The sequence below is a fragment of the Hibiscus syriacus genome, unplaced genomic scaffold, assembly GCF_006381635.1.
Source record: "Hibiscus syriacus cultivar Baekdansim isolate YM2019G1 unplaced genomic scaffold, ASM638163v2 tig00110204_pilon, whole genome shotgun sequence".
In the NCBI taxonomy this organism is placed as follows: Eukaryota; Viridiplantae; Streptophyta; class Magnoliopsida; order Malvales; family Malvaceae; genus Hibiscus; species Hibiscus syriacus.
This window is the reverse complement of record NW_024062626.1, coordinates 89,453-101,647: the sequence shown is the minus strand read 5'-3', so window position 1 is coordinate 101,647 and position 12,195 is coordinate 89,453. Positions and strand designations below refer to the sequence as shown.

At 31.5% G+C, this 12,195-nt stretch overlaps 1 protein-coding gene across 2 annotated transcripts; it reads right to left on the bottom strand.

Annotated features, from left to right (window-relative positions):
• Positions 1-3,093: 3,093 nt before the first annotated feature.
• On the bottom strand, positions 3,094-8,814 carry LOC120219063 (VIN3-like protein 2). 2 transcript variants are annotated; one of them, XM_039215908.1, is made up of 6 exons: positions 8,710-8,814; positions 8,386-8,480; positions 6,685-7,363; positions 4,718-5,037; positions 3,323-4,535; positions 3,094-3,250 (listed from the first exon to the last, which is right to left on the bottom strand). In XM_039215908.1, the coding sequence occupies exons 2-5, from the start codon at positions 8,402-8,404 to the stop codon at positions 3,346-3,348; spliced, it is 2,208 nt and encodes a 735-aa protein (XP_039071839.1). In that variant the 5' UTR covers positions 8,405-8,480; positions 8,710-8,814; the 3' UTR covers positions 3,094-3,250; positions 3,323-3,345. The 2 variants fall into 2 exon arrangements, with proteins under 2 accessions (XP_039071839.1, XP_039071840.1); XM_039215909.1 differs by having other exon boundaries at positions 3,323-4,532.
• Between the last annotated feature and the right edge of the window lie 3,381 nt (positions 8,815-12,195).

Below are 12,195 nucleotides of genomic sequence, written 5' to 3'. Positions count from 1 at the left end.
TGAAATGATGAATGAATGAAGGTGTTTACTGTTGTCGTCGTCGGAAAAGTTGAAAAATATGTACCCCTGTCTGATGACCAAATACATAGTTTTGACAGATTTAAGTTATAAAAGGAGAGAAACGATAAAATTCTCTCTTTAAAATATGATTGATAGATTTGACATGTTTATTTTAATAGATCTAAAAGAGAGAGAAATAAAGATAAAAAATTTTAAGTGTTATTATTTGTTGATTTTTTATTAATATATTTTAAATGTGATAATTTTAAAATTAAAGTGGATAATTTTAATGGAATGGAGAGAGTATTATTTAAAATGTGATGTAAAAATATGATTTAAGAATTCAAGTGTTAGGAGTTGGGAAAAGAATATATATATATATATATATTGTGATGATTGGAAGGACTAATTTCAAATTTTGAATGAACCAAGGCTGGCTGCATAATTAAGGCTAAATGCAGATCCTAAATATTTAATATGAATTTTCCAAACATTTTAAGAATAATGTTAAATGAGTTTGGTGGCACGTAATACTCAATTCAGTAAAATTGAAGTTTTCAATTTGATTTGATGTTAAAAATACTCGATTTGATGTTACTCAACTCGTAATTTTATAAATTCGACTCGAAGAAATTTTATATTCGAGTTGAGTTATAAAATAGAATTTGAATAATTATATTAACTTAATTTTTTTTTTTGTAATTAGTTAATTAATTTTCAAATTCGAGTCAAATTCCTCAATTATACATGATATATTAAGAAATATTAAGTTATATATATACCGTTTTAATTGAAATAAAATATTACTATAATATTATAATTATTTATAGTTAAATTTAAATAGTAAATCGAATTATTGAATTTAATTTGATTTTCATAAACTCGATTTAACTTAAAAAAAAATTAAAATTAAAATTATAAAATAACTTATCAAGTCGACTAAATTGAAACTTGTTTAACGGTACACTACTAATATCATTTTGTTTTATAGTACACATATACATATTTAACATAAGATAATGAATATTTGGTTTAGACATCCAAGTCGTCGTATCATGCATCTTTGGAAACTCTTTATGAAGAAAACAGTAATTATAAGGATTAGTATAGTTAGTGGTTTGTGTAATTATTAAACATTTGCAGATTTTATTTGAAATATTATACAAGGATTATTATGGTTAGCGATAAGTAACTTGGTATCGTTTAAGCAAACCTCGAGTTCAAATAATTGTGTATGCATAAAATCTCTGTTGCGAGGCTCACCCACCTAAATTAGGTGTACGGCATGGATCGATCCGGATTAATAAAGATAAAATCTTGAGAACCGGAAGGGGGGGAAATATTATAAAAGCATTACAAGAGAGCAAAATCAAAATAGATTTGGTGCATGTGAATTTTGTTTTATGGTTACACATATACATATTTACCATTCGATAATGAATATTTGGTGTAGACATCTAAATCGTCCTATCATGCATCTTTGGAGTCTCTTTTATGAAGAAACAATAATGATAAGGATTATTATAGTAAGTGGTTCTTGTAATTATTAAATATTTACAGATTTTATTTGAAATATTATATGAGGATTATCATGGTTAGTAGTTCGTGTAATCATAAAATATTTACGGGTCTTATTTGAAATAGCGTACAAGGATTATAAGGGAGCAAAATTAAAATAGATGGATTTGGTGCATATGAATGTGAAGTTGAATTACAAAATTGAAGGTTGACAAAGTGATGTGAAAGAAATGTCCATGGGATTCACTGCAAAGCTAGCTTTTGCTGAACCTTTATACGTGTCACAATTTGTTTTGTAATGTATTTCGATATATCACATTAATAGTATATTTTAGTACGTAACGTTCACTCTAGATTCGTCCATTCTTTTGACATTTGAAGAAAAAAATTTTAAAACAAATAGACCCATACCATCACTTTGTCTTCTAAAGGAGGAAACTGGGATGGAACTTAAAGCCCAAAGGTTGATAAAGTTACATTTTGTCCACCAACAATTAAAACTAAATTAACTAATGTGCAGACCCTAACAAACTTTCTTTATGTTGTTATTTGAATGTATAAAACAAAAAATAAAGCATCCCGATCTAATTAATTACGATTACTTAGGAGTAGTAAAATATAGGGTTTTTAAAAGGAAAAAGAATGTAAGAAATAACCAAGTTGAGCATGCAAATGGATTTGAAGACATTTCAGCGGGGTTAGCAGGCACAAGCTCTCGAGTGTTGTTAGTAATCTTCCTCCTTTCTCTACCTGCTATGTTTTTGCTTCGTCACCACTCATCCATTTCCTTGGTAGAAACCCCAGCAGTGATCATCTTTCAATTAGCTTCTCTTCTGGCGTTTGAGGTTTAAACAAAGGAAATCAGAGGAGTCACATGGAAGTAAAGGAGTGTTGTTTGGAGGGTGAAGAATATCGTTATTCAGGTCTAGAATACGAACAGCGTATCCCAGTGATATTCAAGATGCTGATTATCGTCTTGTCTCCTTCAACAAGCTGAGCCTCACCTCTACTGTTTTTGTTTCATGCAATATTGGGTCACAGTTAGCATTCTGAACAACAACATCAGCTTCCCAGTTGGAGTATCAACTCGTAACCATTGGTGTTGGTGTGTTTATCAGTTGAAGGTTAAACCCTGAAATATCACGCAACTTTCATTAAAAAAATATGCAGAGAAGCATAAAATGTGTACCTGAATTAACTAGGAGAAATAGCCTCCTGAAAAATATAGGTTTTTTTCTTCTTCTTTTGCTTATTATAAAAGAAACTGGAAAAGGCTTGTTTCACTACATAAATTTTTAGCTTTTTGGTGGAGTAACAATGTCTATTCCTCGAGTAATCAGAATCTGCCTCCTTTTAAGTGAAATTTTAGTTTCGAGTGTTGCGAATTCAGTATATTAGTGCTACCAGGGCTTTCATCTCACCCCATTCGACTTTAAACCTCCTAAACAATCTCATCTTGATGAAAATTAACAAGCTCCCCCAAGATAATATATATATTAAAAGATCCTCACTTGCCATTCGTTTGGTTATTAGGGGAAAGTGGCTGCCATTCAATGTGTTATAAAGACATTATAAAAGAATGTAACTGAAACCACCATTAATTAGCAAACCAGCCAACAACTGTTATATTAAAGGATAACAACTCTGACATCCTTACATAATCATAAGAATGACAAAAGCTAATATATAAATCATGGTGATTCATGATCTATCTATATGAGAATGAAGAATATATGTTACGGGTCTAAAAAATTATGCTAAACACAAGCCCTGGTCCAGGTTTGTACTCAAAAACATCTTATAGGGCTACCATATGACCCACTGACGTCAATGCCAAAGCTTCATGCAAAGCCCAGCATACGTTTTTTTGCTTGAGATGCAGTCCGAAAATGTGTCAACAAGCTGCTCGGCAAGAGATGCTGGGTCTTCACTTAAGATACCGACAAAGACCTTAACAATCCTCACCTCCTGTGGGGTGGCTCTTAAACTATACCAGGTGAGGAATTTCTGCCTAAAGTTCTTCTCAATATGTCCCTTACACTCTAACCATCTGATTACCTTCACGCAATGCTCAAAGTCCACTTCTGAGACACCGGTTTCCACACATTCTTCGTCCCGCCTTTCCCCATTTCTTTTCTTGGAAGAGCTACCATCAAGAGCATCATCTCCTTTACCGGTCCTATCCTTCCGGTCCTTGTTGCTGGATTTACATCTCCCACTCCTTCCTTGTACATCCTTAACTATTTCCATCCTGCAGGGAGTAACGGGCAGGCCAGCTTCTGAGCAACCCACAAATGGCACGCATTCAGTACCAGTCTGAACCGGGGCATCAGAGCCATTATCAGTGCTCGTCTCCTCATTAATTGGATCCTCTGATGTCTGTTTTTTCTCAACATCTAAGACATCAGAATCAGGCATTGGACCAACTATCTCCATGGCATGGTCTGCACCCAACAGAGAAACTTCATCTGCAGGAATTCCATCTTCACCAAGGACAGTGCGGTTGGTGGCACCTTCGGATAGATTTGTGGGAATAATTTTTTCTGTGTCCTTGCAATACGTCACATAATTGTCAGCCCGGTCATCATTCTGATCACTGTGTGGGGTATTGTTATTAGTTTCATCCTCCACAGAGGATGGATTAGAAAGGCTACTACAGTTGGTAGCAGGGCTCTGACTTCTTCCCATCACAGGGCAGCTTGGTACTTCATCCCCACTACTGGCAGTCGAAATCGGAACTTCCCATGGGCCAAACTCTCTTTTTCCATCAAAGGAGACTATCTTGAAATAATACTCCGTAGCTGGAGTCAGTCCTGTGACAATATACCTTCTATTTGGTACAAACAATGTACAAGTTGATTTAACAGGGTAATCCCTATCATGAACCTTGCGATGCCATAAGGTGTAACCAATAATACCATCTGGAAAAGTTTCTTCAGAACCCACAATCACAGTAAGGGAAGTCGGTTGAACATCTTCAAAGCGTACAACTGCCGGAGATTTTGAACTTGGACCTGCTGAAAATGAAGAACAATATGAAAAACATCAACAGAATATACTCCGTTGAAAACTTACTTGAATGTAAGGTGACTGTGGAGTAAAGAACTTCTGTTGCAAGTAAAAGATTAGACAGGATACACAATTCATTTGAAATCATATAAAAAACCATTTATCAAGAGAAATACAACTCAAGGATTACCAGGTAATGAAAGATCTGGTGAAGAATTTGAGATCGTATCAAAAATCATTTTGTCCAGTAATTCAACTGCCGAAGAACAGAGTCTCTGCACTTCCTGTCCAGAAGAAAGCCTGTTGACGATACCCCTACCCATCTTCACAGGCACACCAGTTAATGGACCTACTTCAGCTTCAAGCATCTTAACAGCCTCGTCAACAATCTCAGAAAGCTTTTGATACTTCTGAGTACCATTAAGAAGTTTTTGGCCTAAAGAGGCGCGATAGCAGAGTATGTCCACCCTCCTCGTATCTTTCGCAGCCATCAGTTGTTTTCTCCAGCACCTATATGAATATCGAAAGTGAATGGAACCAGTCTGATCAAACTGTGCATTGACATTTCATGATTAAATAAATAAATAAAAAAAGCATCATTTAACATAATATTTTTGGTTTAGTTTATCTATATTTACACGCCTTCTTCCTTATATAGTGCCGTAATGGACATTTTTAGCATATTGGTATTATATTTAATTAAAATTCAACTAGTTTGTGGAAATCAAAAGTGAAATTTAGGTTTTTCTGAGAAAAAAAGGCTCTACATGCAACATGATGAAAGTGCAGCACATTAAGAGTAAATATCAAAGTGGCAGAACTATCCCAAAAAAAAAATCAATGGCAAAACAGAATACCAAAAACCTTTAGAGTGGGACTTAGCATATGTGCAAATGTTACATGATGTAGTATACTCCTTGACAACCAAATTCAAGTACATAAAAAAGTCAACACAATTGTTTTCGTCCTCATCTTGATGAAAATAACAACCTTGCTGTTGAAATTTTCTAAGTTAACCTTTAATGGAGAAAACAATCTCAATTAACTTGGAATCTTATATGAAATCTTTAAAGGGACATGGTAGTCATGAACTCTACTCTGCAAGCTTAGAAAATATATTGATAAAAACAGCAACAACAAAGATTATTACTGTAACTTTAGCGTTTCTGCAGTCCTTATGCTCTACATATTAGATGCACCCTTTAAAACTCATAGAATAACATTAACCCTACCATCATTGGTTAAACACACACAAAAAGTGACCACATAAAGAAAAAGTCAAAATGCTAACATATACAATGAAAGGTGAAATAAATAAAAACCATGATAACAAATAGTCTTGGCTCTAAAAGATTACAGAAAAGAGAGGAATAATAAACTATACTCAAAAGTTAACCAATGGACTGATTAGATTTAAAATTTGAAACTTCTATCATAAACCAATCTGGGAAAAAGAATCTGAAAATTAGATAATTCAACTACTGTAACTCAATTACTTATTCTCACAAAGCTAGTGGGAAAGTGTAGTAAATAAGAACCAAGAGAACAGTTAAGATAATGATTACAGTCAAAACAACTAATTAAGAAATGAGTTTTTCATCACAGACAGTATCATCAAAAGGATTCAAATTACAGTCAACAAATAACATCAGAAAAAATAGAACATGATTTATGAAGAACAGAAATTATCCATAAGGCATAGGCAAGAACAAAGTGCATTCAGGGAATAGAAACAAAAAAACATAAAGCTGTCTTATATGATTAAACAGACTGCAGAAAACAATCGATGAAAGTCTGATTGTCTAATACCAGACAAAGTTAATAGAAAACAATTCGTCTCCTCATTCTTATAGTGTCACAACATGAGGTATAAAATGGAAACAATCAAGCAATAATTTAGAATCTTCGAACATAATAATAGTAAATATCAAGTTCTAGCATTATGGTTAATGGAAGTTATCCATAATTTTTATCACCCAAAAGATCTGAAAAGCACCACAGCAAAATAGAAAACAAAAGCTCAAACTGACTGAATAGTATACCAAAGAAAACAAACAAAAAGGATGTTTAGATAGATAGACATACATATACATATACATATATAATAGAGAGAGAGAGAGAGAGAGGAGAGAACAAATAGCATCTAGGTGTATTTACCCAAGCAAATCATTTACTTTCCCACATCGTACACAATAAAAGCTCCCATCAAGTCCTGCATGCCGTTTATCTTTACGAAAACCAGACTTCTCATGTTTTAAAGCACACTCAAGATGACATGACATGCCACAAGAATTTCCCTGGAAAGGAGGCTCTGAGCTGCAAATTAACCACAGGCTAGGATCCTTGTTGTCATCAAACTTATAACAGATGCAGCAGGAACACCTCTTGCAAAATGTATCATCTTGTCTCAAGCTAGCCCTGCAAGCTGAGTTTTTACAATAAATAGCATTAGTCATATCATTTCCGCTATTATTGATTGGAGGATCATTCACCAGAACAGGCAGTCGACACGGATGATCAGCTTTCCTCTGCCTTTTGGATGTTTTCTGGCCATTTGTCGGGGAAGATTGCAATTCAGGATCTGCTACACCCTCACGATCCCCCGAATTCTTTTCAGCTACAATTTTCAAAAGGTTTTCTATAATTTTCAGCTTAGTCAATCCAGTATATTTCCTTTCCTTCCCCATCTCGGCACATAAGATCTGTAAAATCTCTTGGCGGCTCCATGATTGTAGCATTTCAGAGGCCCTGTTTGTCCTCTTTGATAATTCATAGACTAACTCTCTCTTTTCACCCATACTCAATTTACTACATTTTGATGGATCAAGTGCAACTCCTATTCAAAAGGGAGCAAAAAATAGCAAGTGAAAAAGTGTAAGCACTAGAAGGTACCACGACAAACCATACATCCTATTACTTGTATCAACTAGACAAAATGTTGAAAATAATAAACAAGGAATTCATATAGACATTTATTTTCCATCTAGGAAACAATAATGTTAGGTAATTACTGTTATTAACCAATCATAGCAGTCATTCAAGAAGCTCGACTAGAATCCTCCCTTCTCTAGATGCCTTAATAAACTTGATTAATGAAAGTATACCACGATCCACTACAGAAAAACTAAAAGTTGACTTCAAATAAAAAGGATGTTCCAGCACGTGAAATACCAAGGATCTTTTACAGGATAATTTGACATAATTGGTTATAGGAAGATATCATAGCTGTCCCAAGTAAGGGATTGAACTTTGAACAAAGTGAAATTTGACTTTCTAAAACCTCAGGCTCTTCACTGTCGTCAGGATGGTCAGATGAGATTATTTAAGATGGTAGTGTGCCAATATTTAAACATGATAGAACATTAGGTTAGTTCATCTTCATATACATCTATATAATGCATTGGTATAGAGTGATACAGAGAAAAGCCACCACATGCATTTTCCATTATGAAAGCAAATACAGCAAATAAAGAGTCAAATTCACGCAACGCAAATAATTTGTAAGAAACTAGTGCATCAGAATGCTGAGGAAGATCAAAAGACCGTATGATCTCATATTCAAAAAAAGATACAAAATGAATTCCAGAAAAAGAAAAGAAAAGGGCCATCGAACTCAACAAGTATGAGGCGAAATTCTTTTACCGATGTACTCCAATCTACATCCGGAATCAAAAAACCAAGAAATAAAAAAAAAACTAAAGAGTATGACTAATTGCGAATCCTTTGAAAGATCTAACCTTTAACGACCTTCAATAAACTAAAAACCAAAAGCAAAGAAAACATCAAATACCCTGATTACATATCATACAGATAATCCAGAATAAAAAAATACAAGAACTATTTTATAAAAAAAATTACCCTCAAAGGAGGAATCCATGGAAACGAAAGCTGAATAATAGGAGAGCCGTCAACAGAACACCTACATTACCATCAAAATCTCAACTTTCTGAAGCCTGTAACAAAAAATAATATAGAGAGAAACTTCCGCTTACAAACACTAATAAAAAAACAAGAGGGAAAACAGTATTAAACAAAAAAAATTAATCAACATATTCCGTTTTTTTTCGAAGGAGAGACAAAGAAAGGGAGAAATATGATGATGGTGATGATGGGAATAACAAATACCGATAAATGAAGCTTGAAATTCCCCACCACCCCACAACAAAAGGATCCATAACTTACTTGGGGTTAAGAGTTGAAAGCCTTTCTTAATCCGATTCCTTCTCTCTTTTTCCCTCAAAAAATAAAAAATAAATAATAATAATAATAGAATGGTAGGCAGATACTAGTAATACTAATACATAATAATAATAATAATAAACTCTCTGTTTGATGTATTAAATGAGTCTTCTCTTTTTGTTGTCCTCGTTTTGATGCTTTCAAGCAGTGGACTTGTTCTACAACTTGTAATGCTAACACAGAGAAAAAGGAAGAAAATAAAAAGGGCCTAGAGTGGGAGTTGCGAGCTGAGTGCTGTGAGGAAGATAAGAGGGCAAAACTGGCATTTGCGTCTTCAATCTCCATCACGTTCACTCTTTTTTATATATTTCTGTTTCTCTTATCCGATCCAATCACCCCTTTTTTCCTCTATATGATATGATATTTGTAGCTTTTTGTTTTATCTATATAAAATAAATTGGTATTATCTTATACTAAATTATATTCAGATCTTTATTGCATTAGACTTTACCAACCCAATTATTGAACTTACTCCATTTTTAAAAAAAAATTAAAAAATTAAAGATTTTATTTAAAATAATTATCTTTAAATATTTATTAACCATAATTTTTGCGATCGACTATTTTTCTTATCTACTTGTGATGAACGTGCGATATTGTAATATTATATCAAAAGAGTTTATTGATGTAGCGTATTATAATCTAAATATATGTTAATATATTTATATATTATATTTAAAGTTAAACTAAATTTGATGTCGTTAATCTACTGGATATTAATTTAATTTAAATTTATTATAATAATAATTATATATTTAGAAAAATAAATTAAATCAACTACAATTACAATTACAATTTAATTAAAATATTACGTTTTATCAAAATATATATTTTTATTTAGTTTAGTGGTTAGTCCATGTACTTCCCCTAAAGATCTTAAATTCCATCCTCTTAAAAATTATGTTTATATTAATTTATTAAAATATAATATACAGATATCACTTATTGTTAAGGCTTAAATATACAAAATGTATTCAACCTATGTCCATTCTTTTAATTTAACGTCTAACGTTTATTTCGTTCTAGTTTGGTGCCTAACGTTTTATTTTAAAATTTATTTTTTTAAAAATATTAAAAATATTATTATATTTATAAAAAACCTTATTTCTTTTAAATTATAAAAAAAACTCAAAATCCGTAAAATCTCCAAATCCTTACACTAACATATTGCCGACGTAGTCCATGTCATCATCCTAGTTATAAATCATCATAGTTATCGTCGATTAGCCGTCGAAATCGCTTGAGATTGCGATTTTCATCATAGGGCTCGTTGGGTATAAATTATTGATTCGCTGTCGATAGGTCGTTAATCAGTCACAAATTCATAGGGATTTTGGTCGTCGGGGGAGGTGAGGTCGGTGTAATTTCGTCGACAGTAAAGGGCGGCGGTCAGTGAGGGTTTAGCAATTGAAATAAAGATTTTTAAAGTTTTGGGGTTATTTCGAAATTTGTGTTTTTTAAAAAATATATATATAATTTAATTTTTTTTAATTTTATATACAAATTTTAAAATTATTAGATTATGACACATGTCACTTAACGGAAAAAATTAATGGTATGTCACGACTTGATCCATTTTGAGTGACGAAATAAAATGTTAGACACTAAATTGAAACGAAATAATTGTTAGATACTAAACTAAAAAAATGACATTGATTGAACACTTCTTGTATATTTAATCCGTATAGTTAATGGTAATAACTGATAACAATGATTGTTATATTGGTGATTAAAAATTCCAATTATGTTTAAAGTTCTGTAGCAAACTTTAAAATTGAGATAGTCTAATTGAACAGTTGAGCGGTAAAAACAAGGAAAATTTGATGACATTGACCACGCATGTGCTTTTAGCTTAGGATACTTAGGGTAACATCATTGTTTTGGAACTTTTACAAGTAATCAATTTCAGTATATTTATTTTTTTATGATGTTGGGATTTGGGACTAACAAATAATTGCCTACGTGTCATGGCTTCATTCACTTTTTTCTTCATAAAATTAAAAACCTTTTTATTTCTTCTTTAATATAGACAGCTGCGACCTCATAACTTAACTACTCTTTACATTTCTACTATTTTATTTATCACCTCACAATGAAATTTACGACGATTCATTCAATTTTGACCAAATGCAAATCCAGTATCAGATTCAGCTGTGTTTATAAGTTACCCAAATATCATCGTAAAAATAATTAAATACCAAAACAACATTTATTATTATCTATTAATAATTTATTAAAATAATATTTTTTCAGTGTAACATAAAAAAATCATGTTACGTGAAATGTACTTTTCATAATTTTTAATAAAATTTGAAAATGAATATTATTTTAATATTTAATTTGTATGGTGATATTTTAATAATTTTGCATATCTATATTATTATGTATTTATAACAGTTTTGATTATTAATATTTTTTAATCAGTCTAGAGTGAATATAAGATATTATTTGTTAGAAATATGTTCAAGTATTTAAAAATGAACTTCTATATACCCTTACAGACATTCTACTCGAATCCGAAACCTAAAAAAATAACAGCAATTTCTTTAATATATAAGTCGTTTGGTTCATGCGATTAATTCATAGAATTTGGTTTTAGGATGTAATTTGGTAAATTTTTGTTTAATTAGGTATTTGAAATTGACTTCAAGGTTAAATTTAACATCTAAACTTTTTTTAGGTCAAATATATTTTTAAATTTTGTCTTCATGGTTCAAATAAGTCAATCATTATAAGTATCAATTTGTACCCAAAAAATAGTCTAAATATTAATTTGAACTAAGAAATCAAGTTTATGTACCTGATTTAATCATAAAACTTTAGGTGCCAAGATAAACTTTAAAGTTAAATTCAATTACCTAGTTGGATACAAAAAATTTAAATTATCAAATTAAACTTTTAAAACTAAATTAAGTACTTAATAAAAAATTAATACCAAATTTTACCTAAAAATTAAAATTTAAATATTAAAATATACTTATCCATGCAAAACACATGTCAAGCATTGACTTGCTATCAGATATGCATAACTGCATTTGGTAAAATAAATCTCATTGGACATTCACTCTAGTGTGATCCACCATTGCAATTGTAATTAAAAATTTCAATTGTACTATAATATTTTTTATGTTGGATCCATGAAGATCCAATGAAAATTCCCCCATCATTTCAATTGTAGTTTTCTGTTGCATGCCTCTAATATCTAATTATTTTAGACGGTAGAACATATGGCATATTTAGCATCCTATAAGAATTATTAAAAATCTATATATCAACATACATTTAATATATTTTAATTTTAAAATGCGTAAAGCGCACAGATACACAAAAAGTCTCTAAAATCTAGACATAAAGTGTAGAAAGAAGGTGTGCGTCTTCCATAGGCGAGACGAACATTTGATGCTAAAAAATTATAAATTAATTTTGGAG

Coding starts and splice junctions, on each gene's coding strand:
- LOC120219063 (XM_039215908.1), bottom strand. Junction 5,038..6,684: donor AAAGTAAATGATTTGCTTGG/GTAAATACACCT, acceptor ATATTCATATAG/GTGCTGGAGAAAACAACTGA. Junction 4,536..4,717: donor ACCAGATCTTTCATTACCTG/GTAATCCTTGAG, acceptor CTTCATTTTCAG/CAGGTCCAAGTTCAAAATCT.